This window comes from Octopus bimaculoides, chromosome 1 (genome assembly GCF_046866305.1).
Source record: "Octopus bimaculoides isolate indiv1 chromosome 1, ASM4686630v1, whole genome shotgun sequence".
Classification (NCBI taxonomy): Eukaryota; Metazoa; Mollusca; class Cephalopoda; order Octopoda; family Octopodidae; genus Octopus; species Octopus bimaculoides.
In genome coordinates, this window is record NC_142928.1 from 202,674,221 (window position 1) to 202,699,142 (window position 24,922).

Here is a 24,922-nt window from a genome sequence, read left to right on the forward strand (position 1 = left end):
TTCTTCTCCTCCTCGCACTGAAACTCCCTTCTATCCCTCTCTCTGTAGCTCTCTTCTCTCTTTTTGGAATCTTCTTCTCCTCCTCCCACTGAAACACCCTTCTATCCTTCTCTCTGTAACCCTCTTCTCTCTTTTTGGAATCTTCTTCTCCTCCTCCCACTGAAACTCCTTTCTATCCCTCTCTCTGCAGCTCTCTTCTCTCTTTTTGTAATCTTCTCCTCCTCCCACTGAAACTCCCTTCTATCCCTCTCTCTCTCTGTAACTCTCTTCTCTCTTTTTGGAATCTTCTTCACCTCCTCCCACTGAAACTCCCTTCTATCCCCCTCTATCTCTGTAACTCTCTTCTCTCTTTTTTTAATCTTCTTCTCCTCCTCCCACTGAAACTCACTTCTATCCCTCTCTCTGTAACTCTCTTCTCTCTTTTTGTAATCTTCTTGTCCTCCTCCCACTGAAACTCCCTTCTATCCCTCTCTGTGTAACTCTCTTCTCTCTTTTTGTAATCTTCTCCTCCTCGCACTGAAACTCCCTTCTATCCTTCTCTCTATAACTCTCTTCTCTCTATAACTCTCTTCTCTCTTTTTGTAATCTTCTTCTCCTCCTCCCACTGAAACTCCCTTCTATCCCTCTCTCTGCAGCTCTCTTCTCTCTTTTTGTAATCTTCTCCTCCTCCCACTGAAACTCCCTTCTATCCCTCTCTCTCTCTGTAACTCTCTTCTCTCTTTTTGGAATCTTCTTCACCTCCTCCCACTGAAACTCCCTTCTGTCTTTCTCTCTGTAACTCTCTTCTCTCTTTTTGTAATCTTCTCCTCCTCCCTCTGAAACTCCCTTCTATCCCTCTCTCTGTGTAACTCTCTTCTCTGTTTTTGTAATCTTCTCCTCCTCCCACTGAAACTCCCTTCTATCCTTCTCTCTATAACTCTCTTCTCTCTTATTGTAATCTTCTTCTCCTCCTCCCACTGAAACTCCCTTCTATCCCACTCTCTCTGTAGCTCTCTTCTCTCTTTTTGTAATCTTCTTCTCCTCCTCCCACTGAAACTCCCTTCTATCCCTTTCTCTGTAACTCTCTTCTCTCTTTTTATAATCTTCTCCTCCTCCCACTGAAACTCCCTTCTATCCCTCTCTCTCTCTGTAGCTCTCTTCTCTCTTTTTGGAATCTTCTTCTCCTCCTCCCACTGAAACTCCCTTCTATCCTTCTCTCTGTAGCTCTCTTCTCTCTTTTTGTAATCTTCTCCTCCTCCCACTGAAACTCCCTTCTATCCTTCTCTCTGTAACTCTCTTTTTGTAATCTTCTACTCCTCCCACTGAAACTCCCTTCTATCCCTCTCTCTGTAGCTCTCTTCTCTCTTTTTGGAATCTTCTTCTCCTCCTCCCACTGAAACTCCCTTCTATCCTTCTCTCTGTAACTCTCTTCTCTCTTTTTGGAATCTTCTGCTCCTCCTACTGAAACTCCCTTCTATCCTTCTCTCTGTAGCTCTCTTCTCTCTTTTTGGAACCTTCTTCTCCTCCTCTCACTGAAACTCCCTTCTATCCCTCTCTCTCTGTAGCGCTCTTCTCTCTTTTTGGAATCTTCTTCTCCTCCTCCCACTGAAAGTCCCTTCTATCCCTCTCTCTGTAGCTCTCTTCTCTCTTTTTGGAATCTTCTTCTCCTCCTCCCACTGAAACTCCCTTCTATCCTTCTCTCTGTAACTCTCTTCTCTCTTTTTGGAATCTTCTTCTCCTCCTCCCACTGAAACTCCTTTCTATCCCTCTCTCTGTAGCTCTCTTCTCTCTTTTTGTAATCTTCTCCTCCTCCCACTGAAACTCCCTTCTATCCCTCTCTCTCTCTGTAACTCTCTTCTCTCTTTTTGGAATCTTCTTCTCCTCCTCCCACTGAAACTCCCTTCTATCTCTCTCTCTCTCTGTAGCTCTCTTCTCTCTTTTTGGAATCTTCTTCTCCTCCTCCCACTGAAACTCCCTTCTATCCCTCTCTCTCTCTGTAGCTCTCTTCTCTCTTTTTGGAATCTTCTTCTCCTCCTCCCACTGAAACTCCCTTCTATCCCTCTCTCTCTCTCTCTCTGTAGCTCTCTTCTCTCTTTTTGGAATCTTCTTCTCCTCCTCCCACTGAAACACCCTTCTATCCTTCTCTCTGTAACTCTCTTCTCTCTTTTTGGAATCTTCTTCTCCTCCTCCCACTGAAACTCCTTTCTATCCCTCTCTCTGCAGCTCTCTTCTCTCTTTTTGTAATCTTCTCCTCCTCCCACTGAAACTCCCTTCTATCCCTCTCTCTCTCTGTAACTCTCTTCTCTCTTTTTGTAATCTTCTTCACCTCCTCCCACTGAAACTCCCTTCTATCCCTCTCTCTCTCTGTAACTCTCGTCTCTCTTTTTTTAATCTTCTTCTCCTCCTCCCACTGAAACTCCCTTCTATCCCTCTCTCTGTAACTCTCTTCTCTCTTTTTGTAATCTTCTTCTCCTCCTCCCACTGAAACTCCCTTCTATCCCTCTCTGTGTAACTCTCTTCTCTCTTTTTGTAATCTTCTCCTCCTCCCACTGAAACTCCCTTCTATCCTTCTCTCTATAACTCTCTTCTCTCTTTTTGTAATCTTCTTCTCCTCCTCCCACTGAAACTCCCTTCTATCCCACTCTCTCTGTAGCTCTCTTCTCTCTTTTTGTAATCTTCTTCTCCTCCTCCCACTGAAACTCCCTTCTATCCTTCTCTCTGTAACTCTCTTCTCTCTTTTTGTAATCTTCTCCTCCTCCCACTGAAACTCCCTTCTATCCTTCTCTCTATAACTCTCTTCTCTCTTTTTGTAATCTTCTTCTCCTCCTCCCACTGAAACTCCCTTCTATCCCACTCTCTCTGTAGCTCTCTTGTCTCTTTTTGTAATCTTCTCCTCCTCCCACTGAAACTCCCATCAATCCTTCTCTCTGTAGCTCTCTTCTCTCTTTTTGTAATCTTCTCCTCCTCCCACTGAAACTCCCTTCTATCCTTCTCTCTGTAACTCTCTTCTCTCTTTTTGTAATCATCTCCTCCTCCCACTGAAACTCCCTTCTATCCCTCTCTCTGTAGCTCTCTTCTCTCTTTTTGGAATCTTCTTCTCCTCCTCCCACTGAAGCTCCCTTCTATCCTTCTCTCTGTAACTCTCTTCTCTCTTTTTGTAATCTTCTCCTCCTCCCACTGAAACTCCCTTCTATCCCTCTCTCTCTCTGTAACTCTCTTCTCTGTTTTTGTAATCTTCTCCTCCTCCCACTGAAACTCCCTTCTATCCCACTCTCTCTGTAGCTCTCTTCTCTCTTTTTGTAATCTTCTTCTCCTCCTCCCACTGAAACTCCCTTCTATCCTTCTCTCTGTAACTCTCTTCTCTCTTTTTGTAATCTTCTCCTCCTCCCACTGAAACTCCCTTCTATCCTTCTCTCTATAACTCTCTTCTCTCTTTTTGTAATCTTCTTCTCCTCCTCCCACTGAAACTCCCTTCTATCCCACTCTCTCTGTAGCTCTCTTGTCTCTTTTTGTAATCTTCTCCTCCTCCCACTGAAACTCCCATCAATCCTTCTCTCTGTAGCTCTCTTCTCTCTTTTTGTAATCTTCTCCTCCTCCCACTGAAACTCCCTTCTATCCTTCTCTCTGTAACTCTCTTCTCTCTTTTTGTAATCTTCTCCTCCTCCCACTGAAACTCCCTTCTATCCCTCTCTCTGTAGCTCTCTTCTCTCTTTTTGGAATCTTCTTCTCCTCCTCCCACTGAAGCTCCCTTCTATCCTTCTCTCTGTAACTCTCTTCTCTCTTTTTGTAATCTTCTCCTCCTCCCACTGAAACTCCCTTCTATCCCTCTCTCTCTGTAACTCTCTTCTCTGTTTTTGTAATCTTCTCCTCCTCCCACTGAAACTCCCTTCTATCCTTCTCTCTTTAGCTCTCTTCTCTCTTTTTGGAATCTTCTTCTCCTCCTCCCACTGAAACTCCCTTCTAACCCTCTCTCTCTCTGTAGCTCTCTTCTCTCTTTTTGGAATCTTCTTCTCCTCCTTCCACTGAAAGTCCCTTCTATCCCTCTCTCTGTAGCTCTCTTCTCTCTTTTTGTAATCTTCTCCTCCTCCCACTGAAACTCCCTTCTATCCTTCTCTCTGTAACTCTCTTCTCTCTTTTTGTAATCTTCTCCTCCTCCCACTGAAACTCCCTTCTATCCCTCTCTCTGTAGCTCTCTTCTCTCTTTTTGGAATCTTCTTCTCCTCCTCCCACTGAAACTCCCTTCTATCCTTCTCTCTGTAACTCTCTTCTCTCTTTTTGTAATCTTCTCCTCCTCCCACTGAAACTCCCTTCTATCCCTCTCTCTCTGTAACTCTCTTCTCTGTTTTTGTAATCTTCTCCTCCTCCCACTGAAACTCCCTTCTATCCCTCTCTCTCTCTGTAGCTCTCTTCTCTCTTTTTGGAATCTTCTTCTCCTCCTCTCACTGAAAGTCCCTTCTATCCCTCTCTCTGTAGCTCTCTTCTCTCTTTTTGGAATCTTCTTCTCCTCCTCCCACCGAAACCCCCTTCTATCCTTCTCTCTGTAACTCTCTTCTCCCTTTTTGGAATCTTCTTCTCCTCCTCCCACTGAAACTCCTTTCTATCCCTCTCTCTGTAGCTCTCTTCTCTCTTTTTGTAATCTTCTCCTCCTCCCACTGAAACTCCCTTCTATCCCGCTCTCTCTCTGTAGCTCTCTTCTCTCTTTTTGGAATCTTCTTCTCCTCCCACTGAAACTCCCTTCTATCCCTCTCTCTCTCTCTGTAGCTCTCTTCTCTCTTTTTGGAATCTTCTTCTCCTCCTCCCACTGAAAGTCCCTTCTATCCCTCTCTCTGTAGCTCTCTTCTCTCTTTTTGGAATCTTCTCCTCCTCCTCCCACCGAAACCCCCTTCTATCCTTCTCTCTGTAACTCTCTTCTCTCTTTTTGGAATCTTCTTCTCCTCCTCCCACTGAAACTCCTTTCTATCCCTCTCTCTGTATCTCTCTTCTCTCTTTTTGTAATCTTCTTCTCCTCCTCCCACTGAAACTCCCTTCTATCCCTTTCTCTGTAACTCTCTTCTCTCTTTTTATAATCTTCTCCTCGTCCCACTGAAACTCCCTTCTATCCCTCTCTGTGTAACTCTCTTCTCTCTTTTTGTAATCTTCTCCTCCTCCCACTGAAACTCCCTTCTATCCTTCTCTCTATAACTCTCTTCTCTCTTTTTGTAATCTTCTTCTCCTCCTCCCACTGAAACTCCCTTCTATCCCACTCTCTCTGTAGCTCTCTTCTCTCTTTTTGTAATCTTCTTCTCCTCCTCCTACTGAAACTCCCTTCTATCCCTTTCTCTGTAACTCTCTTCTCTCTTTTTATAATCTTCTCCTCCTCCCACTGAAACTCCCTTCTATCCCTCTCTCTCTGTAACTCTCTTCTCTGTTTTTGTAATCTTCTCCTCCTCCCACTGAAACTCCCTTCTATCCCTCTCTCTCTCTGTAGCTCTCTTCTCTCTTTTTGTAATCTTCTTCTCCTCCTCCCACTGAAACTCCCTTCTATCCCTTTCTCTGTAACTCTCTTCTCTCTTTTTATAATCTTCTCCTCCTCCCACTGAAACTCCCTTCTATCCCTCTCTCTCTGTAACTCTCTTCTCTGTTTTTGTAATCTTCTCCTCCTCCCTCTGAAACTCCCTTCTATCCCTCTCTGTGTGTAACTCTCTTCTCTGTTTTTGTAATCTTCTCCTCCTCCTACTGAAACTCCCTTCTATCCCTCTCTCTGTAGCTCTCTTCTCTCTTTTTGTAATCTTCTCCTCCTCCCACTGAAACTCCCTTCTATCCCTCTCTCTCTCTGTAACTCTCTTCTCTCTTTTTGGAATCTTCTTCTCCTCCTCCCACTGAAACTCCCTTCTATCCCTCTCTCTCTCTGTAGCTCTCTTCTCTCTTTTTGGAATCTTCTTCTCCTCCTCCCACTGAAACTCCCTTCTATCCCTCTCTCTCTCTGTAGCTCTCTTCTCTCTTTTTGGAATCTTCTTCTCCTCCTCCCACTGAAAATCCCTTCTATCCCTCTCTCTCTCTCTCTCTGTAGCTCTCTTCTCTCTTTTTGGAATCTTCTTCTCCTCCTCCCACTGAAACACCCTTCTATCCTTCTCTCTGTAACTCTCTTCTCTCTTTTTGGAATCTTCTTCTCCTCCTCCCACTGAAACTCCTTTCTATCCCTCTCTCTGCAGCTCTCTTCTCTCTTTTTGTAATCTTCTCCGCCTCCCACTGAAACTCCCTTCTATCCCTCTCTCTCTCTGTAACTCTCTTCTCTCTTTTTGGAATCTTCTTCACCTCCTCCCACTGAAACTCCCTTCTATCCCTCTCTCTCTCTGTAACTCTCTTCTCTCTTTTTTTAATCTTCTTCTCCTCCTCCCACTGAAACTCCCTTCTATCCCTCTCTCTGTGTAAATCTCTTCTCTGTTTTTGTAATCTTCTCCTCCTCCCACTGAAACTCCCTTCTATCCTTCTCTCTATAACTCTCTTCTCTCTTATTGTAATCTTCTTCTCCTCCTCTCACTGAAACTCCCTTCTATCCCACTCTCTCTCTGTAGCTCTCTTCTCTCTTTTTGGAATCTTCTTCTCCTCCTCCCACTGAAACTCCCTTCTATCCTTCTCTCTGTAGCTCTCTTCTCTCTTTTTGTAATCTTCTCCTCCTCCCACTGAAACTCCCTTCTATCCTTCTCTCTGTAACTCTCTTCTCTCTTTTTGTAATCTTCTCCTCCTCCCACTGAAACTCCCTTCTATCCCTCTCTCTGTAGCTCTCTTCTCTCTTTTTGGAATCTTCTTCTCCTCCTCCCACTGAAACTCCCTTCTATCCTTCTCTCTGTAACTCTCTTCTCTCTTTATGTAATCTTCTCCTCCTCCCTCTGAAACTCCCTTCTATCCCTCTCTCTGTGTAACTCTCTTCTCTGTTTTTGTAATCTTCTCCTCCTCCTACTGAAACTCCCTTCTATCCTTCTCTCTGTAGCTCTCTTCTCTCTTTTTGGAACCTTCTTCTCCTCCTCTCACTGAAACTCCCTTCTATCCCTCTCTCTCTCTGTAGCTCTCTTCTCTCTTTTTGGAATCTTCTTCTCCTCCTCCCACTGAAACTCCCTTCTATCCCTCTCTCTGTAACTCTCTTCTCTCTTTTTGTAAACTTCTTCTCCTCCTCCCACTGAAACTCCCTTCTATCCCTCTCTGTGTAACTCTCTTCTCTCTTTTTGTAATCTCCTCCTCCTCCCACTGAAACTCCCTTCTATCCTTCTATCTATAACTCTCTTCTCTCTTTTTGTAATCTTCTTGTCCTCCTCCCACTGAAACTCCCTTCTATCCCACTCTCTCTTTAGCTCTCTTCTCTCTTTTTGTAATCTTCTTCTCCTCCTCCCACTGAAACTCCCTTCTATCCCTTTCTCTGTAACTCTCTTCTCTCTTTTTATAATCTTCTCCTCCTCCCACTGAAGCTCCCTTCTATCCCTCTCTCTCTGTAACTCTCTTCTCTGTTTTTGTAATTTTCTCCTCCTCCCACTGAAACTCCCTTCTATCCCTCTCTCTCTCTCTGTAGCTCTCTTCTCTCTTTTTGGAATCTTCTTCTCCTCCTCCCACTGAAACTCCCTTCTATCCTTCTCTCTGTAGCTCTCTTCTCTCTTTTTGTAATCTTCTCCTCCTCCCACTGAAACTCCCTTCTATCCTTCTCTCTGTAACTCTCTTCTCTCTTTTTGTAATCTTCTCCTCCTCCCACTGAAACTCCCTTCTATCCCTCTCTCTGTAGCTCTCTTCTCTCTTTTTGGAATCTTCTTCTCCTCCTCCCACTGAAACTCCCTTCTATCCTTCTCTCTGTAACTCTCTTCTCTCTTTATGTAATCTTCTCCTCCTCCCTCTGAAACTCCCTTCTATCCCTCTCTCTGTGTAATTCTCTTCTCTGTTTTTGTAATCTTCTCCTCCTCCTACTGAAACTCCCTTCTATCCTTCTCTCTGTAGCTCTCTTCTCTCTTTTTGGAACCTTCTTCTCCTCCTCTCACTGAAACTCCCTTCTATCCCTCTCTCTCTCTGTAGCTCTCTTCTCTCTTTTTGGAATCTTCTTCTCCTCCTCCCACTGAAACTCCCTTCTATCCTTCTCTCTGTAACGCTCTTCTCTCTTTTTGGAATCTTCTTCTCCTCCTCCCACTGAAACTCCTTTCTATCCCTCTCTCTGTAGCTCTCTTCTCTCTTTTTGTAATATTCTCCTCCTCCCACTGAAACTCCCTTCTATCCCTCTCTCTCTCTGTAGCTCTCTTCTCTCTTTTTGGAATCTTCTTCTCCTCCTCCCACTGAAACTCCCTTCTATCCCCCTCTCTCTCTCTCTGTAGCTCTCTTCTCTCTTTTTGGAATCTTCTTCTCCTCCTCCCACTGAAACTCCCTTCTATCCCTCTCTCTCTCTGTAACTCTCTTCTCACTTTTTGGAATCTTCTTCTCCTCCTCCCACTGAAACTCTCTTCTATCCCTCTCTCTCTGTGCAGCTCTCTTCTCTCTTTTTGGAATCTTCTTCTCCTCCTCCCACTGAAACCCCCTTCTATCCTTCTCTCTGTAACTCTCTTCTATCTTTTTGGAATCTTCTTCTCCTCCCACTGAAACTCCCTTCTGTCCCTCTCTCTCTCTGTAGCTCTCTTCTCTCTTTTTGGAATCTTCTTCTCCTCCTCGCACTGAAACTCCCTTCTATCCCTCTCTCTGTAGCTCTCTTCTCTCTTTTTGGAATCTTCTTCTCCTCCTCCCTCTGAAACTCCCTTCTATCCCTCTTTCTGTGTAACTCTCTTCTCTGTTTTTGTAATCTTCTCCTCCTCCTACTGAAACTCCCTTCTATCCTTCTCTGTAGCTCTCTTCTCTCTTTTTGGAACCTTCTTCTCCTCCTCTCACTGAAACTCCCTTCTATCCCTCTCTCTCTCTGTAGCTCTCTTCTCTCTTTTTGGAATCTTCTTCTCCTCCTCCCACTGAAACTCCCTTCAATCCTTCTCTCTGTAACTCTCTTCTCACTTTTTGGAATCTTCTTCTCCTCTTCCCACTGAAACTCCTTTCTATCCCTCTCACTGTAGCTCTCTTCTCTCTTTTTGTAATCTTCTCCTCCTCCCACTGAAACTCCCTTCTATCCCTCTCTCTCTCTGTAACTCTCTTCTCTCTTTTTGGAATCTTCTTCTCCTCCTCCCGCTGAAACTCCCTTCTATCCCTCTCTCTCTCTGTAGCTCTCTTCTCTCTTTTTGGAATCTTCTTCTCCTCCTCCCACTGAAACTCCCTTCTATCCCTCTCTCTCTCTCTCTGTAGCTCTCTTCTCTCTTTTTGGAATCTTCTTCTCCTCCTCTCACTGAAACTCCCTTCTATCCCTCTCTCTCTCTGTAACTCTCTTCTCACTTTTTGGAATCTTCTTCTCCTCCTCCCACTGAAACTCCCTTCTATCCCTCTCTCTCTGTGCAGCTCTCTTCTCTCTTTTTGGAATCTTCTTCTCCTCCTCCCACTGAAACTCCCTTCTATCCCTCTCTCTGTAGCTCTCTTCTCTCTTTTTGGAATCTTCTTCTCCTCCTCCCACTGAAACTCCCTTCTATCCCTCTCTCTGTAGCTCTCTTCTCTCTTTTTGGAATCTTCTTCTCCTCCTCCCACTGAAACTCCCTTCTATCCTTCTCTCTGTAACTCTCTTCTCTCTTTTTGGAATCTTCTTCTCCTCCTCCCACTGAAACTCCTTTCTATCCCTCTCTCTGTAGCTCTCTTCTCTCTTTTTGTAATCTTCTCCTCCTCCTCTCACTGAAACTCCCTTCTATCCCTCTCTCTCTCTGTAACTCTCTTCTCTCTTTTTGGAATCTTCTTCTCCTCCTCCAACTGAAACTCCCTTCTATCCTTCTCTCTATAACTCTCTTCTCTCTTTTTGTAATCTTCTTGTCCTCCTCCCACTGAAACTCCCTTCTATCCCACTCTCTCTTTATCTCTCTTCTCTCTTTTTGTAATCTTCTTCTCCTCCTCCCACTGAAACTCCCTTCTATCCCTTTCTCTGTAACTCTCTTCTCCCTTTTTATAATCTTCTCCTCCTCCCACTGAAACTCCCTTCTATCCCTCTCTCTCTGTAACTCTCTTCTCTGTTTTTGTAATTTTCTCCTCCTCCCACTGAAACTCCCTTCTATCCCTCTCTCTCTCTCTGTAGCTCTCTTCTCTCTTTTTGGAATCTTCTTCTCCTCCTCTCACTGAAACTCCCTTCTATCCCTCTCTCTCTCTGTAACTCTCTTCTCACTTTTTGGAATCTTCTTCTCCTCCTCCCACTGAAACTCTCTTCTATCCCTCTCTCTCTGTGCAGCTCTCTTCTCTCTTTTTGGAATCTTCTTCTCCTCCTCCCACTGAAACCCCCTTCTATCCTTCTCTCTGTAACTCTCTTCTATCTTTTTGGAATCTTCTTCTCCTCCCACTGAAACTCCCTTCTATCCCTCTCTCTCTCTGTAGCTCTCTTCTCTCTTTTTGGAATCTTCTTCTCCTCCTCGCACTGAAACTCCCTTCTATCCCTCTCTCTGTAGCTCTCTTCTCTCTTTTTGGAATCTTCTTCTCCTCCTCCCTCTGAAACTCCCTTCTATCCCTCTCTATGTGTAACTCTCTTCTCTGTTTTTGTAATCTTCTCCTCCTCCTACTGAAACTCCCTTCTATCCTTCTCTCTGTAGCTCTCTTCTCTCTTTTTGGAACCTTCTTCTCCTCCTCTCACTGAAACTCCCTTCTATCCCTCTCTCTCTCTGTAGCTCTCTTCTCTCTTTTTGGAATCTTCTTCTCCTCCTCCCACTGAAACTCCCTTCTATCCTTCTCTCTGTAACTCTCTTCTCTCTTTTTGGAATCTTCTTCTCCTCCTCCCACTGAAACTCCTTTCTATCCCTCTCTCTGTAGCTCTCTTCTCTCTTTTTGTAATCTTCTCCTCCTCCTCTCACTGAAACTCCCTTCTATCCCTCTCTCTCTCTGTAACTCTCTTCTCTCTTTTTTTAATCTTCTTCTCCTCCTCCCACTGAAACTCCCTTCTATCCCTCTCTCTCTCTCTGTAACTCTCTTCTCTCTTTTTTTAATCTTCTTCTCCTCCTCCCACTGAAACTCCCTTCTATCCCTCTCTCTGTAACTCTCTTCTCTCTTTTTGTAAACTTCTTCTCCTCCTCCCACTGAAACTCCCTTCTATCCCTCTCTGTGTAACTCTCTTCTCTCTTTTTGTAATCTCCTCCTCCTCCCACTGAAACTCCCTTCTATCCTTCTCTCTATAACTCTCTTCTCTCTTTTTGTAATCTTCTTGTCCTCCTCCCACTGAAACTCCCTTCTATCCCACTCTCTCTTTAGCTCTCTTCTCTCTTTTTGTAATCTTCTTCTCCTCCTCCCACTGAAACTCCCTTCTATCCCTTTCTCTGTAACTCTCTTCTCTCTTTTTATAATCTTCTCCTCCTCCCACTGAAACTCCCTTCTATCCCTCTCTCTCTGTAACTCTCTTCTCTGTTTTTGTAATTTTCTCCTCCTCCCACTGAAACTCCCTTCTATCCCTCTCTCTCTCTCTGTAGCTCTCTTCTCTCTTTTTGGAATCTTCTTCTCCTCCTCTCACTGAAACTCCCTTCTATCCCTCTCTCTCTCTCTGTAACTCTCTTCTCACTTTTTGGAATCTTCTTCTCCTCCTCCCACTGAAACCCCCTTCTATCCTTCTCTCTGTAACTCTCTTCTATCTTTTTGGAATCTTCTTCTCCTCCCACTGAAACTCCCTTCTATCCCTCTCTCTCTCTGTAGCTCTCTTCTCTCTTTTTGGAATCTTCTTCTCCTCCTCGCACTGAAACTCCCTTCTATCCCTCTCTCTGTAGCTCTCTTCTCTCTTTTTGGAATCTTCTTCTCCTCCTCCCTCTGAAACTCCCTTCTATCCCTCTCTCTGTGTAACTCTCTTCTCTGTTTTTGTAATCTTCTCCTCCTCCTACTGAAACTCCCTTCTATCCTTCTCTCTGTAGCTCTCTTCTCTCTTTTTGGAACCTTCTTCTCCTCCTCTCACTGAAACTCCCTTCTATCCCTCTCTCTCTCTGTAGCTCTCTTCTCTCTTTTTGGAATCTTCTTCTCCTCCTCCCACTGAAACTCCCTTCTATCCTTCTCTCTGTAACTCTCTTCTCTCTTTTTGGAATCTTCTTCTCCTCCTCCCACTGAAACTCCTTTCTATCCCTCTCTCTGTAGCTCTCTTCTCTCTTTTTGTAATCTTCTCCTCCTCCTCTCACTGAAACTCCCTTCTATCCCTCTCTCTCTCTGTAACTCTCTTCTCTCTTTTTGGAATCTTCTTCTCCTCCTCCCACTGAAACTCCCTTCTATCCCTCTCTCTCTCTGTAACTCTCTTCTCTCTTTTTTTAATCTTCTTCTCCTCCTCCCACTGAAACTCCCTTCTATCCCTCTCTCTCTCTCTGTAACTCTCTTCTCTCTTTTTTTAATCTTCTTCTCCTCCTCCCACTGAAACTCCCTTCTATCCCTCTCTCTGTAACTCTCTTCTCTCTTTTTGTAAACTTCTTCTCCTCCTCCCACTGAAACTCCCTTCTATCCCTCTCTGTGTAACTCTCTTCTCTCTTTTTGTAATCTCCTCCTCCTCCCACTGAAACTCCCTTCTATCCTTCTCTCTATAACTCTCTTCTCTCTTTTTGTAATCTTCTTGTCCTCCTCCCACTGAAACTCCCTTCTATCCCACTCTCTCTTTAGCTCTCTTCTCTCTTTTTGTAATCTTCTTCTCCTCCTCCCACTGAAACTCCCTTCTATCCCTTTCTCTGTAACTCTCTTCTCTCTTTTTATAATCTTCTCCTCCTCCCACTGAAACTCCCTTCTATCCCTCTCTCTCTGTAACTCTCTTCTCTGTTTTTGTAATTTTCTCCTCCTCCCACTGAAACTCCCTTCTATCCCTCTCTCTCTCTCTGTAGCTCTCTTCTCTCTTTTTGGAATCTTCTTCTCCTCCTCTCACTGAAACTCCCTTCTATCCCTCTCTCTCTCTCTGTAACTCTCTTCTCACTTTTTGGAATCTTCTTCTCCTCCTCCCACTGAAACTCTCTTCTATCCCTCTCTCTCTGTGCAGCTCTCTTCTCTCTTTTTGGAATCTTCTTCTCCTCCTCCCACTGAAACCCCCTTCTATCCTTCTCTCTGTAACTCTCTTCTATCTTTTTGGAATCTTCTTCTCCTCCCACTGAAACTCCCTTCTATCCCTCTCTCTCTCTGTAGCTCTCTTCTCTCTTTTTGGAATCTTCTTCTCCTCCTCGAACTGAAACTCCCTTCTATCCCTCTCTCTGTAGCTCTCTTCTCTCTTTTTGGAATCTTCTTCTCCTCCTCCCTCAGAAACTCCCTTCTATCCCTCTCTCTGTGTAACTCTCTTCTCTGTTTTTGTAATCTTCTCCTCCTCCTACTGAAACTCCCTTCTATCCTTCTCTCTGTAGCTCTCTTCTCTCTTTTTGGAACCTTCTTCTCCTCCTCTCACTGAAACTCCCTTCTATCCCTCTCTCTCTCTGTAGCTCTCTTCTCTCTTTTTGGAATCTTCTTCTCCTCCTCCCACTGAAACTCCCTTCTATCCTTCTCTCTGTAACTAGCTTCTCTCTTTTTGGAATCTTCTTCTCGTCCTCCCACTGAAACTCCTTTCTATCCCTCTCTCTGTAGCTCTCTTCTCTCTTTTTGTAATCTTCTCCTCCTCCCACTGAAACTCCCTTCTATCCCTCTCTCTCTCTGTAACTCTCTTCTCTCTTTTTGGAATCTTCTTCTCCTCCTCCCACTGAAACTCCCTTCTATCCCTCTCTCTCTCTGTAGCTCTCTTCTCTCTTTTTGGAATCTTCTTCTCCTCCTCCCACTGAAACTCCCTTCTATCCCTCTCTCTCTCTCTCTGTAGCTCTCTTCTCTCTTTTTGGAATCTTCTTCTCCTCCTCCCACTGAAACCCCATTCTATCCTTCTCTCTGTAACTCTCTTCTATCTTTTTGGAATCTTCTTCTCCTCCCACTGAAACTCCCTTCTATCCCTCTCTCTCTCTGTAGCTCTCTTCTCTCTTTTTGGAATCTTCTTCTCCTCCTCCCACTAAAACTCCCTTCTATCCCTCTCTCTCTGTGCAGCTCTCTTCTCTCTTTTTGTAATCTTCTTCTCCTTCTCCCACTGAAACTCCCTTCTATCCCTTTCTCTGTAACTCTCTTCTCTCTTTTTATAATCTTCTCCTCCTCCCACTGAAACTCCCTTCTATCCCTCTCTCTCTCTCTGTAGCTCTCTTCTCTCTTTTTGGAATCTTCTTCTCCTCCTCCCACTGAAACTCCCTTCTATCCTTCTCTCTGTAGCTCTCTTCTCTCTTTTTGTAATCTTCTCCTCCTCCCACTGAAACTCCCTTCTATCCTTCTCTCTGTAACTCTCTTCTCTCTTTTTGTAATCTTCTCCTCCTCCCACTGAAACTCCCTTCTATCCCTCTCTCTGTAGCTCTCTTCTCTCTTTTTGGAATCTTCTTCTCCTCCTCCCACTGAAACTCCCTTCTATCCTTCTCTCTGTAACTCTCTTCTCTCTTTATGTAATCTTCTCCTCCTCCCTCTGAAACTCCCTTCTATCCCTCTCTCTGTGTATCTCTCTTCTCTGTTTTTGTAATCTTCTCCTCCTCCTACTGAAACTCCCTTCTATCCCTCTCTCTCTCTCTGTAACTCTCTTCTCACTTTTTGGAATCTTCTTCTCCTCCTCCCACTGAAACTCTCTTCTATCCCTCTCTCTCTGTGCAGCTCTCTTCTCTCTTTTTGGAATCTTCTTCTCCTCCTCCCACTGAAACCCCCTTCTATCCTTCTCTCTGTAACTCTCTTCTATCTTTTTGGAATATTCTTCTCCTCCCACTGAAACTCCCTTCTGTCCCTCTCTCTCTCTGTAGCTCTCTTCTCTCTTTTTGGAATCTTCTTCTCCTCCTCGCACTGAAACTCCCTTCTATCCCTCTCTCTGTAGCTCTCTTCTCTCTTTTTGGAATCTTCTTCTCCTCCTCCCTCTGAAACTCCCTTCTATCCCTCTCTCTGTGTAACTCTCTTCTCTGTTTTTGTAATCTTCTCCTCCTCCTACTGAAACTCCCTTCTATCCTTCTCTCTGTAGCTCTCTTCTCTCTTTTTGGAACCTTCTTCTCCTCCTCTCACTGAAACTCCCTTCTATCTCTCTCTCTCTCTGTAGCTCTCTTCTCTCTTTTTGGAATCTTCTTCTCCTCCTCCCACTGAAACTCCCTTCTATCCCTCTCTCTCTCTCTGTAACTCTCTTCTCACTTTTTGGAATCTTCTTCTCCTCCTCCCACTGAAACTCTCTTCTATCCCTCTCTCTCTGTGCAGCTCTCTTCTCTCTTTTTGGAATCTTCTTCTCCTCCTCCCACTGAAACCCCCTTCTATCCTTCTCTCTGTAACTCTCTTCTATCTTTTTGGAATATTCTTCTCCTCCCACTGAAACTCCCTTCTGTCCCTCTCTCTCTCTGTAGCTCTCTTCTCTCTTTTTGGAATCTTCTACTCCTCCTCGCACTGAAACTCCCTTCTATCCCTCTCTCTGTAGCTCTCTTCTCTCTTTTTGGAATCTTCTTCTCCTCCTCCCTCTGAAACTCCCTTCTATCCCTCTCTCTGTGTAACTCTCTTCTCTGTTTTTGTAATCTTCTCCTACTCCTACTGAAACTCCCTTCTATCCTTCTCTCTGTAGCTCTCTTCTCTCTTTTTGGAACCTTCTTCTCCTCCTCTCACTGAAACTCCCTTCTATCCCTCTCTCTCTCTGTAGCTCTCTTCTCTATTTTTGGAATCTTCTTCTCCTCCTCCCACTGAAACTCCCTTCTATCCTTCTCTCTGTAACTCTCTTCTCACTTTTTGGAATCTTCTTCTCCTCTTCCCACTGAAACTCCTTTCTATCCCTCTCACTGTAGCTCTCTTCTCTCTTTTTGTAATCTTCTCCTCCTCCCACTGAAACTCCCTTCTATCCCTCTCTCTCTCTGTAACTCTCTTCTCTCTTTTTGGAATCTTCTTCTCCTCCTCCCGCTGAAACTCCCTTCTATCCCTCTCTCTCTCTGTAGCTCTCTTCTCTCTTTTTGGAATCTTCTTCTCCTCCTCCCACTGAAACTCCCTTCTATCCCTCTCTCTCTCTCTCTGTAGCTCTCTTCTCTCTTTTTGGAATCTTCTTCTCCTCCTCCCACTGAAACTCCCTTCTATCCCTCTCTCTCTCTGTAACTCTCTTCTCACTTTTTGGAATCTTCTTCTCCTCCTCCCACTGAAACTCCCTTCTATCCCTCTCTCTCTGTGCAGCTCTCTTCTCTCTTTTTGGAATCTTCTTCTCCTCCTCCCACTGAAACCCCCTTCTATCCTTCTCTCTGTAACTCTCTTCTATCTTTTTGGAATCTTCTTCTCCTCCCACTGAAACTCCCTTCTATCCCTCTCTCTCTCTGTAGCTCTCTTCTCTCTTTTTGGAATCTTCTTCTCCTCCTCGCACTGAAACTCCCTTCTATCCCTCTCTCTGTAGCTCTCTTCTCTCTTTTTGGAATCTTCTTCTCCTCCTCCCACTGAAACTCCCTTCTATCCTTCTCTCTGTAACTCTCTTCTCTCTTTTTGGAATCTTCTTCTCCTCCTCCCACTGAAACTCCTTTCTATCCCTCTCTCTGTAGCTCTCTTCTCTCTTTTTGTAATCTTCTCCTCCTCCTCTCACTGAAACTCCCTTCTATTCCTCTCTCTCTCTGTAACTCTCTTCTCTCTTTTTGGAATCTTCTTCTCCTCCTCCCACTGAAACTCCCTTCTATCCCTCTCTCTCTCTGTAACTCTCTTCTCTCTTTTTTTAATCTTCTTCTCCTCCTCCCACTGAAACTCCCTTCTATCCCTCTCTCTCTCTCTGTAACTCTCTTCTCTCTTTTTTTAATCTTCTTCTCCTCCTCCCACTGAAACTCCCTTCTATCCCTCTCTCTGTAACTCTCTTCTCTCTTTTTGTAAACTTCTTCTCCTCCTCCCACTGAAACTCCCTTCTATCCCTCTCTGTGTAACTCTCTTCTCTCTTTTTGTAATCTCCTCCTCCTCCCACTGAAACTCCCTTCTATCCTTCTCTCTATAACTCTCTTCTCTCTTTTTGTAATCTTCTTGTCCTCCTCCCACTGAAACTCCCTTCTATCCCACTCTCTCTTTAGCTCTCTTCTCTCTTTTTGTAATCTTCTTCTCCTCCTCCCACTGAAACTCCCTTCTATCCCTTTCTCTGTAACTCTCTTCTCTCTTTTTGGAATCTTCTTCTCCTCCTCCCACTGAAACTCCCTTCTATCCCTCTCTCTCTCTGTAACTCTCTTCTCTCTTTTTTTAATCTTCTTCTCCTCCTCCCACTGAAACTCCCTTCTATCCCTCTCTCTCTCTCTGTAACTCTCTTCTCTCTTTTTTTAATCTTCTTCTCCTCCTCCCACTGAAACTCCCTTCTATCCCTCTCTCTGTAACTCTCTTCTCTCTTTTTGTAAACTTCTTCTCCTCCTCCCACTGAAACTCCCTTCTATCCCTCTCTGTGTAACTCTCTTCTCTCTTTTTGTAATCTCCTCCTCCTCCCACTGAAACTCCCTTCTATCCTTCTCTCTATAACTCTCTTCTCTCTTTTTGTAATCTTCTTGTCCTCCTCCCACTGAAACTCCCTTCTATCCCACTCTCTCTTTAGCTCTCTTCTCTCTTTTTGTAATCTTCTTCTCCTCCTCCCACTGAAACTCCCTTCTATCCCTTTCTCTGTAACTCTCTTCTCTCTTTTTATAATCTTCTCCTCCTCCCACTGAAACTCCCTTCTATCCCTCTCTCTCTGTAACTCTCTTCTCTGTTTTTGTAATTTTCTCCTCCTCCCACTGAAACTCCCTTCTATCCCTCTCTCTCTCTCTGTAGCTCTCTTCTCTCTTTTTGGAATCTTCTTCTCCTCCTCTCACTGAAACTCCCTTCTATCCCTCTCTCTCTCTGTAACTCTCTTCTCACTTTTTGGAATCTTCTTCTCCTCCTCCCACTGAAACTCTCTTCTATCCCTCTCTCTCTGTGCAGCTCTCTTCTCTCTTTTTGGATACTTCTTCTCCTCCTCCCACTGAAACCCCCTTCTATCCTTCTCTCTGTAACTCTCTTCTATCTTTTTGGAATCTTCTTCTCCTCCCACTGAAACTCCCTTCTATCCCTCTCTCTCTATGTAGCTCTCTTCTCTATTTTTGGAATCTTCTTCTCCTCCTCGCACTGAAACTCCCTTCTATCCCTCTCTCTGTAGCTCTCTTCTCTCTTTTTGGAATCTTCTTCTCCTCCTCCCTCTGAAACTACCTTCTATCCCTCTCTCTGTGTAACTCTCTTCTCTGTTTTTGTAATCTTCTCCTCCTCCTACTGAAACTCCCTTCTATCCTTCTCTCTGTAGCTCTCTTCTCTCTTTTTGGAACCTTCTTCTCCTCCTCTCACTGAAACTCCCTTCTATCCCTCTCTCTCTCTGTAGCTCTCTTCTCTCTTTTTGGAATCTTCTTCTCCTCCTCCCACTGAAACTCCCTTCTATCCTTCTCTCTGTAACTCTCTTCTCTCTTTTTGGAATCTTCTTCTCCTCCTCCCACTGAAACTCCTTTCTATCCCTCTCTCTGTAGCTCTCTTCTCTCTTTTTGTAATCTTCTCCTCCTCCTCTCATTGAAACTCCCTTCTATCCCTCTCTCTCTCTGTAACTCTCTTCTCTCTTTTTGGAATCTTCTTCTCCTCCTCCCACTGAAACTCCCTTCTATCCCTCTCTCTCTCTGTAACTCTCTTCTCTCTTTTTTTAATCTTCTTCTCCTCCTCCCACTGAAACTCCCTTCTATCCCTCTCTCTCTCTCTGTAACTCTATTCTCTCTTTTTTTAATCTTCTTCTCCTCCTCCCACTGAAACTCCCTTCTATCCCTCTCTCTGTAACTCTCTTCTCTCTTTTTGTAAACTTCTTCTCCTCCTCCCACTGAAACTCCCTTCTATCCCTCTCTGTGTAACTCTCTTCTCTCTTTTTGTATTCTCCTCCTCCTCCCACTGAAACTCCCTTCTATCCTTCTCTCTATAACTCTCTTCTCTCTTTTTGTAATCTTCTTGTCCTCCTCCCACTGAAACTCCCTTCTATCCCACTCTCTCTTTAGCTCTCTTCTCTCTTTTTGTAATCTTCTTCTCCTCCTCCCACTGAAACTCCCTTCTATCCCTTTCTCTGTAACTCTCTTCTCTCTTTTTATAATCTTCTTGTCCTCCTCCCACTGAAACTCCCTTCTATCCCACTCTCTCTGTAGCTCTCTTCTCTCTTTTTGTAATCTTCTCCTCCTCCCACTGAAACTCCCTTCTATCCCTCTCTCTCTCTGTAACTCTCTTCTCTCTTTTTGGAATCTTCTTCTCCTCCTCCCACTGAAACTCCCTTCTATCCCTCTCTCTCTCTGTAGCTCTCTTCTCTCTTTTTGGAATCTTCTTCTCCTCCTCCCACTGAAACTCCCTTCTATCCCTCTCTCTCTCTCTCTGTAGCTCTCTTCTCTCTTTTTGGAATCTTCTTCTCCTCCTCCCACTGAAACCCCCTTCTATCCTTCTCTCTGTAACTCTCTTCTATCTTTTTGGAATCTTCTTCTCCTCCCACTGAAACTCCCTTCTATCCCTCTCTCTCTCTGTAGCTCTCTTCTCTCTTTTTGGAATCTTCTTCTCCTCCTCCCACTAAAACTCCCTTCTATCCCTCTCTCTCTGTGCAGCTCTCTTCTCTCTTTTTGTAATCTTCTTCTCCTTCTCCCACTGAAACTCCCTTCTATCCCTTTCTCTGTAACTCTCTTCTCTCTTTTTATAATCTTCTCCTCCTCCCACTGAAGCTCCCTTCTATCCCTCTCTCTCTGTAACTCTCTTCTCTGTTTTTGTAATTTTCTCCTCCTCCCACTGAAACTCCCTTCTATCCCTCTCTCTCTCTCTGTAGCTCTCTTCTCTCTTTTTGGAATCTTCTTCTCCTCCTCCCACTGAAACTCCCTTCTATCCTTCTCTCTGTAGCTCTCTTCTCTCTTTTTGTAATCTTCTCCTCCTCCCACTGAAACTCCCTTCTATCCTTCTCTCTGTAACTCTCTTCTCTCTTTTTGTAATCTTCTCCTCCTCCCACTGAAACTCCCTTCTATCCCTCTCTCTGTAGCTCTCTTCTCTCTTTTTGGAATCTTCTTCTCCTCCTCCCACTGAAACTCCCTTCTATCCTTCTCTCTGTAACTCTCTTCTCTCTTTATGTAATCTTCTCCTCCTCCCTCTGAAACTCCCTTCTATCCCTCTCTCTGTGTATCTCTCTTCTCTGTTTTTGTAATCTTCTCCTCCTCCTACTGAAACTCCCTTCTATCCTTCTCTCTGTAGCTCTCTTCTCTCTTTTTGGAACCTTCTTCTCCTCCTCTCACTGAAACTCCCTTCTATCCCTCTCTCTCTCTGTAGCTCTCTTCTCTCTTTTTGGAATCTTCTTCTCCTCCTCCCACTGAAACTCCCTTCTATCCTTCTCTCTGTAATGCTCTTCTCTCTTTTTGGAATCTTCTTCTCCTCCTCCCACTGAAACTCCTTTCTATCCCTCTCTCTGTAGCTCTCTTCTCTCTTTTTGTAATATTCTCCTCCTCCCACTGAAACTCCCTTCTATCCCTCTCTCTCTCTGTAGCTCTCTTCTCTCTTTTTGGAATCTTTTTCTCCTCCTCCCACTGAAACTCCCTTCTATCCCTCTCTCTCTCTCTCTGTAGCTCTCTTCTCTCTTTTTGGAATCTTCTTCTCCTCCTCCCACTGAAACTCCCTTCTATCCCTCTCTCTCTCTCTGTAACTCTCTTCTCACTTTTTGGAATCTTCTTCTCCTCCTCCCACTGAAACTCTCTTCTATCCCTCTCTCTCTGTGCAGCTCTCTTCTCTCTTTTTGGAATCTTCTTCTCCTCCTCCCACTGAAACCCCCTTCTATCCTTCTCTCTGTAACTCTCTTCTATCTTTTTGGAATATTCTTCTCCTCCCACTGAAACTCCCTTCTGTCCCTCTCTCTCTCTGTAGCTCTCTTCTCTCTTTTTGGAATCTTCTTCTCCTCCTCGCACTGAAACTCCCTTCTATCCCTCTCTCTGTAGCTCTCTTCTCTCTTTTTGGAATCTTCTTCTCCTCCTCCCTCTGAAACTCCCTTCTATCCCTCTCTCTGTGTAACTCTCTTCTCTGTTTTTGTAATCTTCTCCTCCTCCTACTGAAACTCCCTTCTATCCTTCTCTCTGTAGCTCTCTTCTCTCTTTTTGGAACCTTCTTCTCCTCCTCTCACTGAAACTCCCTTCTATCCCTCTCTCTCTCTGTAGCTCTCTTCTCTCTTTTTGGAATCTTCTTCTCCTCCTCCCACTGAAACTCCCTTCTATCCTTCTCTCTGTAACTCTCTTCTCACTTTTTGGAATCTTCTTCTCCTCTTCCCACTGAAACTCCTTTCTATCCCTCTCACTGTAGCTCTCTTCTCTCTTTTTGTAATCTTCTCCTCCTCCCACTGAAACTCCCTTCTATCCCTCTCTCTCTCTGTAACTCTCTTCTCTCTTTTTGGAATCTTCTTCTCCTCCTCCCGCTGAAACTCCCTTCTATCCCTCTCTCTCTCTGTAGCTCTCTTCTCTCTTTTTGGAATCTTCTTCTCCTCCTCCCACTGAAACTCCCTTCTATCCCTCTCTCTCTCTCTCTGTAGCTCTCTTCTCTCTTTTTGGAATCTTCTTCTCCTCCTCCCACTGAAACTCCCTTCTATCCCTCTCTCTCTCTGTAACTCTCTTCTCACTTTTTGGAATCTTCTTCTCCTCCTCCCACTGAAACTCCCTTCTATCCCTCTCTCTCTGTGCAGCTCTCTTCTCTCTTTTTGGAATCTTCTTCTCCTCCTCCCACTGAAACCCCCTTCTATCCTTCTCTCTGTAACTCTCTTCTATCTTTTTGGAATCTTCTTCTCCTCCCACTGAAACTCCCTTCTATCCCTCTCTCTCTCTGTAGCTCTCTTCTCTCTTTTTGGAATCTTCTTCTCCTCCTCGCACTGAAACTCCCTTCTATCCCTCTCTCTGTAGCTCTCTTCTCTCTTTTTGGAATCTTCTTCTCCTCCTCCCACTGAAACTCCCTTCTATCCTTCTCTCTGTAACTCTCTTCTCTCTTTTTGGAATCTTCTTCTCCTCCTCCCACTGAAACTCCTTTCTATCCCTCTCTCTGTAGCTCTCTTCTCTCTTTTTGTAATCTTCTCCTCCTCCTATCACTGAAACTCCCTTCTATCCCTCTCTCTCTCTGTAACTCTCTTCTCTCTTTTTGGAATCTTCTTCTCCTCCTCCCACTGAAACTCCCTTCTATCCCTCTCTCTCTCTGTAACTCTCTTCTCTCTTTTTTTAATCTTCTTCTCCTCCTCCCACTGAAACTCCCTTCTATCCCTCTCTCTCTCTCTCTGTAACTCTCTTCTCTCTTTTTTTAATCTTCTTCTCCTCCTCCCACTGAAACTCCCTTCTATCCCTCTCTCTGTAACTCTCTTCTCTCTTTTTGTAAACTTCTTCTCCTCCTCCCACTGAAACTCCCTTCTATCCCTCTCTGTGTAACTCTCTTCTCTCTTTTTGTAATCTCCTCCTCCTCCCACTGAAACTCCCTTCTATCCTTCTCTCTATAACTCTCTTCTCTCTTTTTGTAATCTTCTTGTCCTCCTCCCACTGAAACTCCCTTCTATCCCACTCTCTCTTTAGCTCTCTTCTCTCTTTTTGTAATCTTCTTCTCCTCCTCCCACTGAAACTCCCTTCTATCCCTTTCTCTGTAACTCTCTTCTCTCTTTTTATAATCTTCTCCTCCTCCCACTGAAACTCCCTTCTATCCCTCTCTCTCTGTAACTCTCTTCTCTGTTTTTGTAATTTTCTCCTCCTCCCACTGAAACTCCCTTCTATCCCTCTCTCTCTCTCTGTAGCTCTCTTCTCTCTTTTTGGAATCTTCTTCTCCTCCTCTCACTGAAACTCCCTTCTATCCCTCTCTCTCTCTGTAACTCTCTTCTCACTTTTTGGAATCTTCTTCTCCTCCTCCCACTGAAACTCTCTTCTATCCCTCTCTCTCTGTGCAGCTCTCTTCTCTCTTTTTGGATTCTTCTTCTCCTCCTCCCACTGAAACCCCCTTCTATCCTTCTCTCTGTAACTCTCTTCTATCTTTTTGGAATCTTCTTCTCCTCCCACTGAAACTCCCTTCTATCCCTCTCTCTCTATGTAGCTCTCTTCTCTCTTTTTGGAATCTTCTTCTCCTCCTCGCACTGAAACTCCCTTCTATCCCTCTCTCTGTAGCTCTCTTCTCTCTTTTTGGAATCTTCTTCTCCTCCTCCCTCTGAAACTCCCTTCTATCCCTCTCTCTGTGTAACTCTCTTCTCTGTTTTTGTAATCTTCTCCTCCTCCTACTGAAACTCCCTTCTATCCTTCTCTCTGTAGCTCTCTTCTCTCTTTTTGGAACCTTCTTCTCCTCCTCTCACTGAAACTCCCTTCTATCCCTCTCTCTCTCTGTAGCTCTCTTCTCTCTTTTTGGAATCTTCTTCTCCTCCTCCCACTGAAACTCCCTTCTATCCTTCTCTCTGTAACTCTCTTCTCTCTTTTTGGAATCTTCTTCTCCTCCTCCCACTGAAACTCCTTTCTATCCCTCTCTCTGTAGCTCTCTTCTCTCTTTTTGTAATCTTCTCCTCCTCCTCTCACTGAAACTCCCTTCTATCCCTCTCTCTCTCTGTAACTCTCTTCTCTCTTTTTGGAATCTTCTTCTCCTCCTCCCACTGAAACTCCCTTCTATCCCTCTCTCTCTCTGTAACTCTCTTCTCTCTTTTTTTAATCTTCTTCTCCTCCTCCCACTGAAACTCCCTTCTATCCCTCTCTCTCTCTCTGTAACTCTCTTCTCTCTTTTTTTAATCTTCTTCTCCTCCTCCCACTGAAACTCCCTTCTATCCCTCTCTCTGTAACTCTCTTCTCTCTTTTTGTAAACTTCTTCTCCTCCTCCCACTGAAACTCCCTTCTATCCCTCTCTGTGTAACTCTCTTCTCTCTTTTTGTAATCTCCTCCTCCTCCCACTGAAACTCCCTTCTATCCTTCTCTCTATAACTCTCTTCTCTCTTTTTGTAATCTTCTTGTCCTCCTCCCACTGAAACTCCCTTCTATCCCACTCTCTCTTTAGCTCTCTTCTCTCTTTTTGTAATCTTCTTCTCCTCCTCCCACTGAAACTCCCTTCTATCCCTTTCTCTGTAACTCTCTTCTCTCTTTTTATAATCTTCTCCTCCTCCCACTGAAACTCCCTTCTATCCCTCTCTCTCTGTAACTCTCTTCTCTGTTTTTGTAATTTTCTCCTCCTCCCACTGAAACTCCCTTCTATCCCTCTCTCTCTCTCTGTAGCTCTCTTCTCTCTTTTTGGAATCTTCTTCTCCTCCTCTCACTGAAACTCCCTTCTATCCCTCTCTCTCTCTCTGTAACTCTCTTCTCACTTTTTGGAATCTTCTTCTCCTCCTCCCACTGAAACTCTCTTCTATCCCTCTCTCTCTGTGCAGCTCTCTTCTCTCTTTTTGGAATCTTCTTCTCCTCCTCCCACTGAAACCCCCTTCTATCCTTCTCTCTGTAACTCTCTTCTATCTTTTTGGAATCTTCTTCTCCTCCCACTGAAACTCCCTTCTATCCCTCTCTCTCTCTGTAGCTCTCTTCTCTCTTTTTGGAATCTTCTTCTCCTCCTCGCACTGAAACTCCCTTCTATCCCTCTCTCTGTAGCTCTCTTCTCTCTTTTTGGAATCTTCTTCTCCTCCTCCCTCTGAAACTCCCTTCTATCCCTCTCTCTGTGTAACTCTCTTCTCTGTTTTTGTAATCTTCTCCTCCTCCTACTGAAACTCCCTTCTATCCTTCTCTCTGTAGCTCTCTTCTCTCTTTTTGGAACCTTCTTCTCCTCCTCTCACTGAAACTCCCTTCTATCCCTCTCTCTCTATGTAGCTCTCTTCTCTCTTTTTGGAATCTTCTTCTCCTCCTCCCACTGAAACTCCCTTCTATCCTTCTCTCTGTAACTCTCTTCTCTCTTTTTGGAATCTTCT

At 44.4% G+C, this 24,922-nt stretch overlaps 2 protein-coding genes across 3 annotated transcripts in view; both read right to left on the minus strand.

Annotated features, from left to right (window-relative positions):
• On the minus strand, positions 1 to 23,554 carry LOC149137961 (uncharacterized; the record flags this gene model as incomplete). The annotated part of the gene is made up of 2 exons (XM_089347202.1): positions 1 to 22,096; positions 23,441 to 23,554. Coding segments are annotated over 2 exons (231 nt in total), but the record flags the coding sequence as incomplete, so codon positions are not given.
• Positions 1 to 24,922, minus strand: part of LOC149137958 (protein mono-ADP-ribosyltransferase PARP14-like) — a 405,174-nt gene that overhangs the window by 144,924 nt on the left and 235,328 nt on the right. The gene's annotated exons all lie outside the window — the stretch shown is intronic.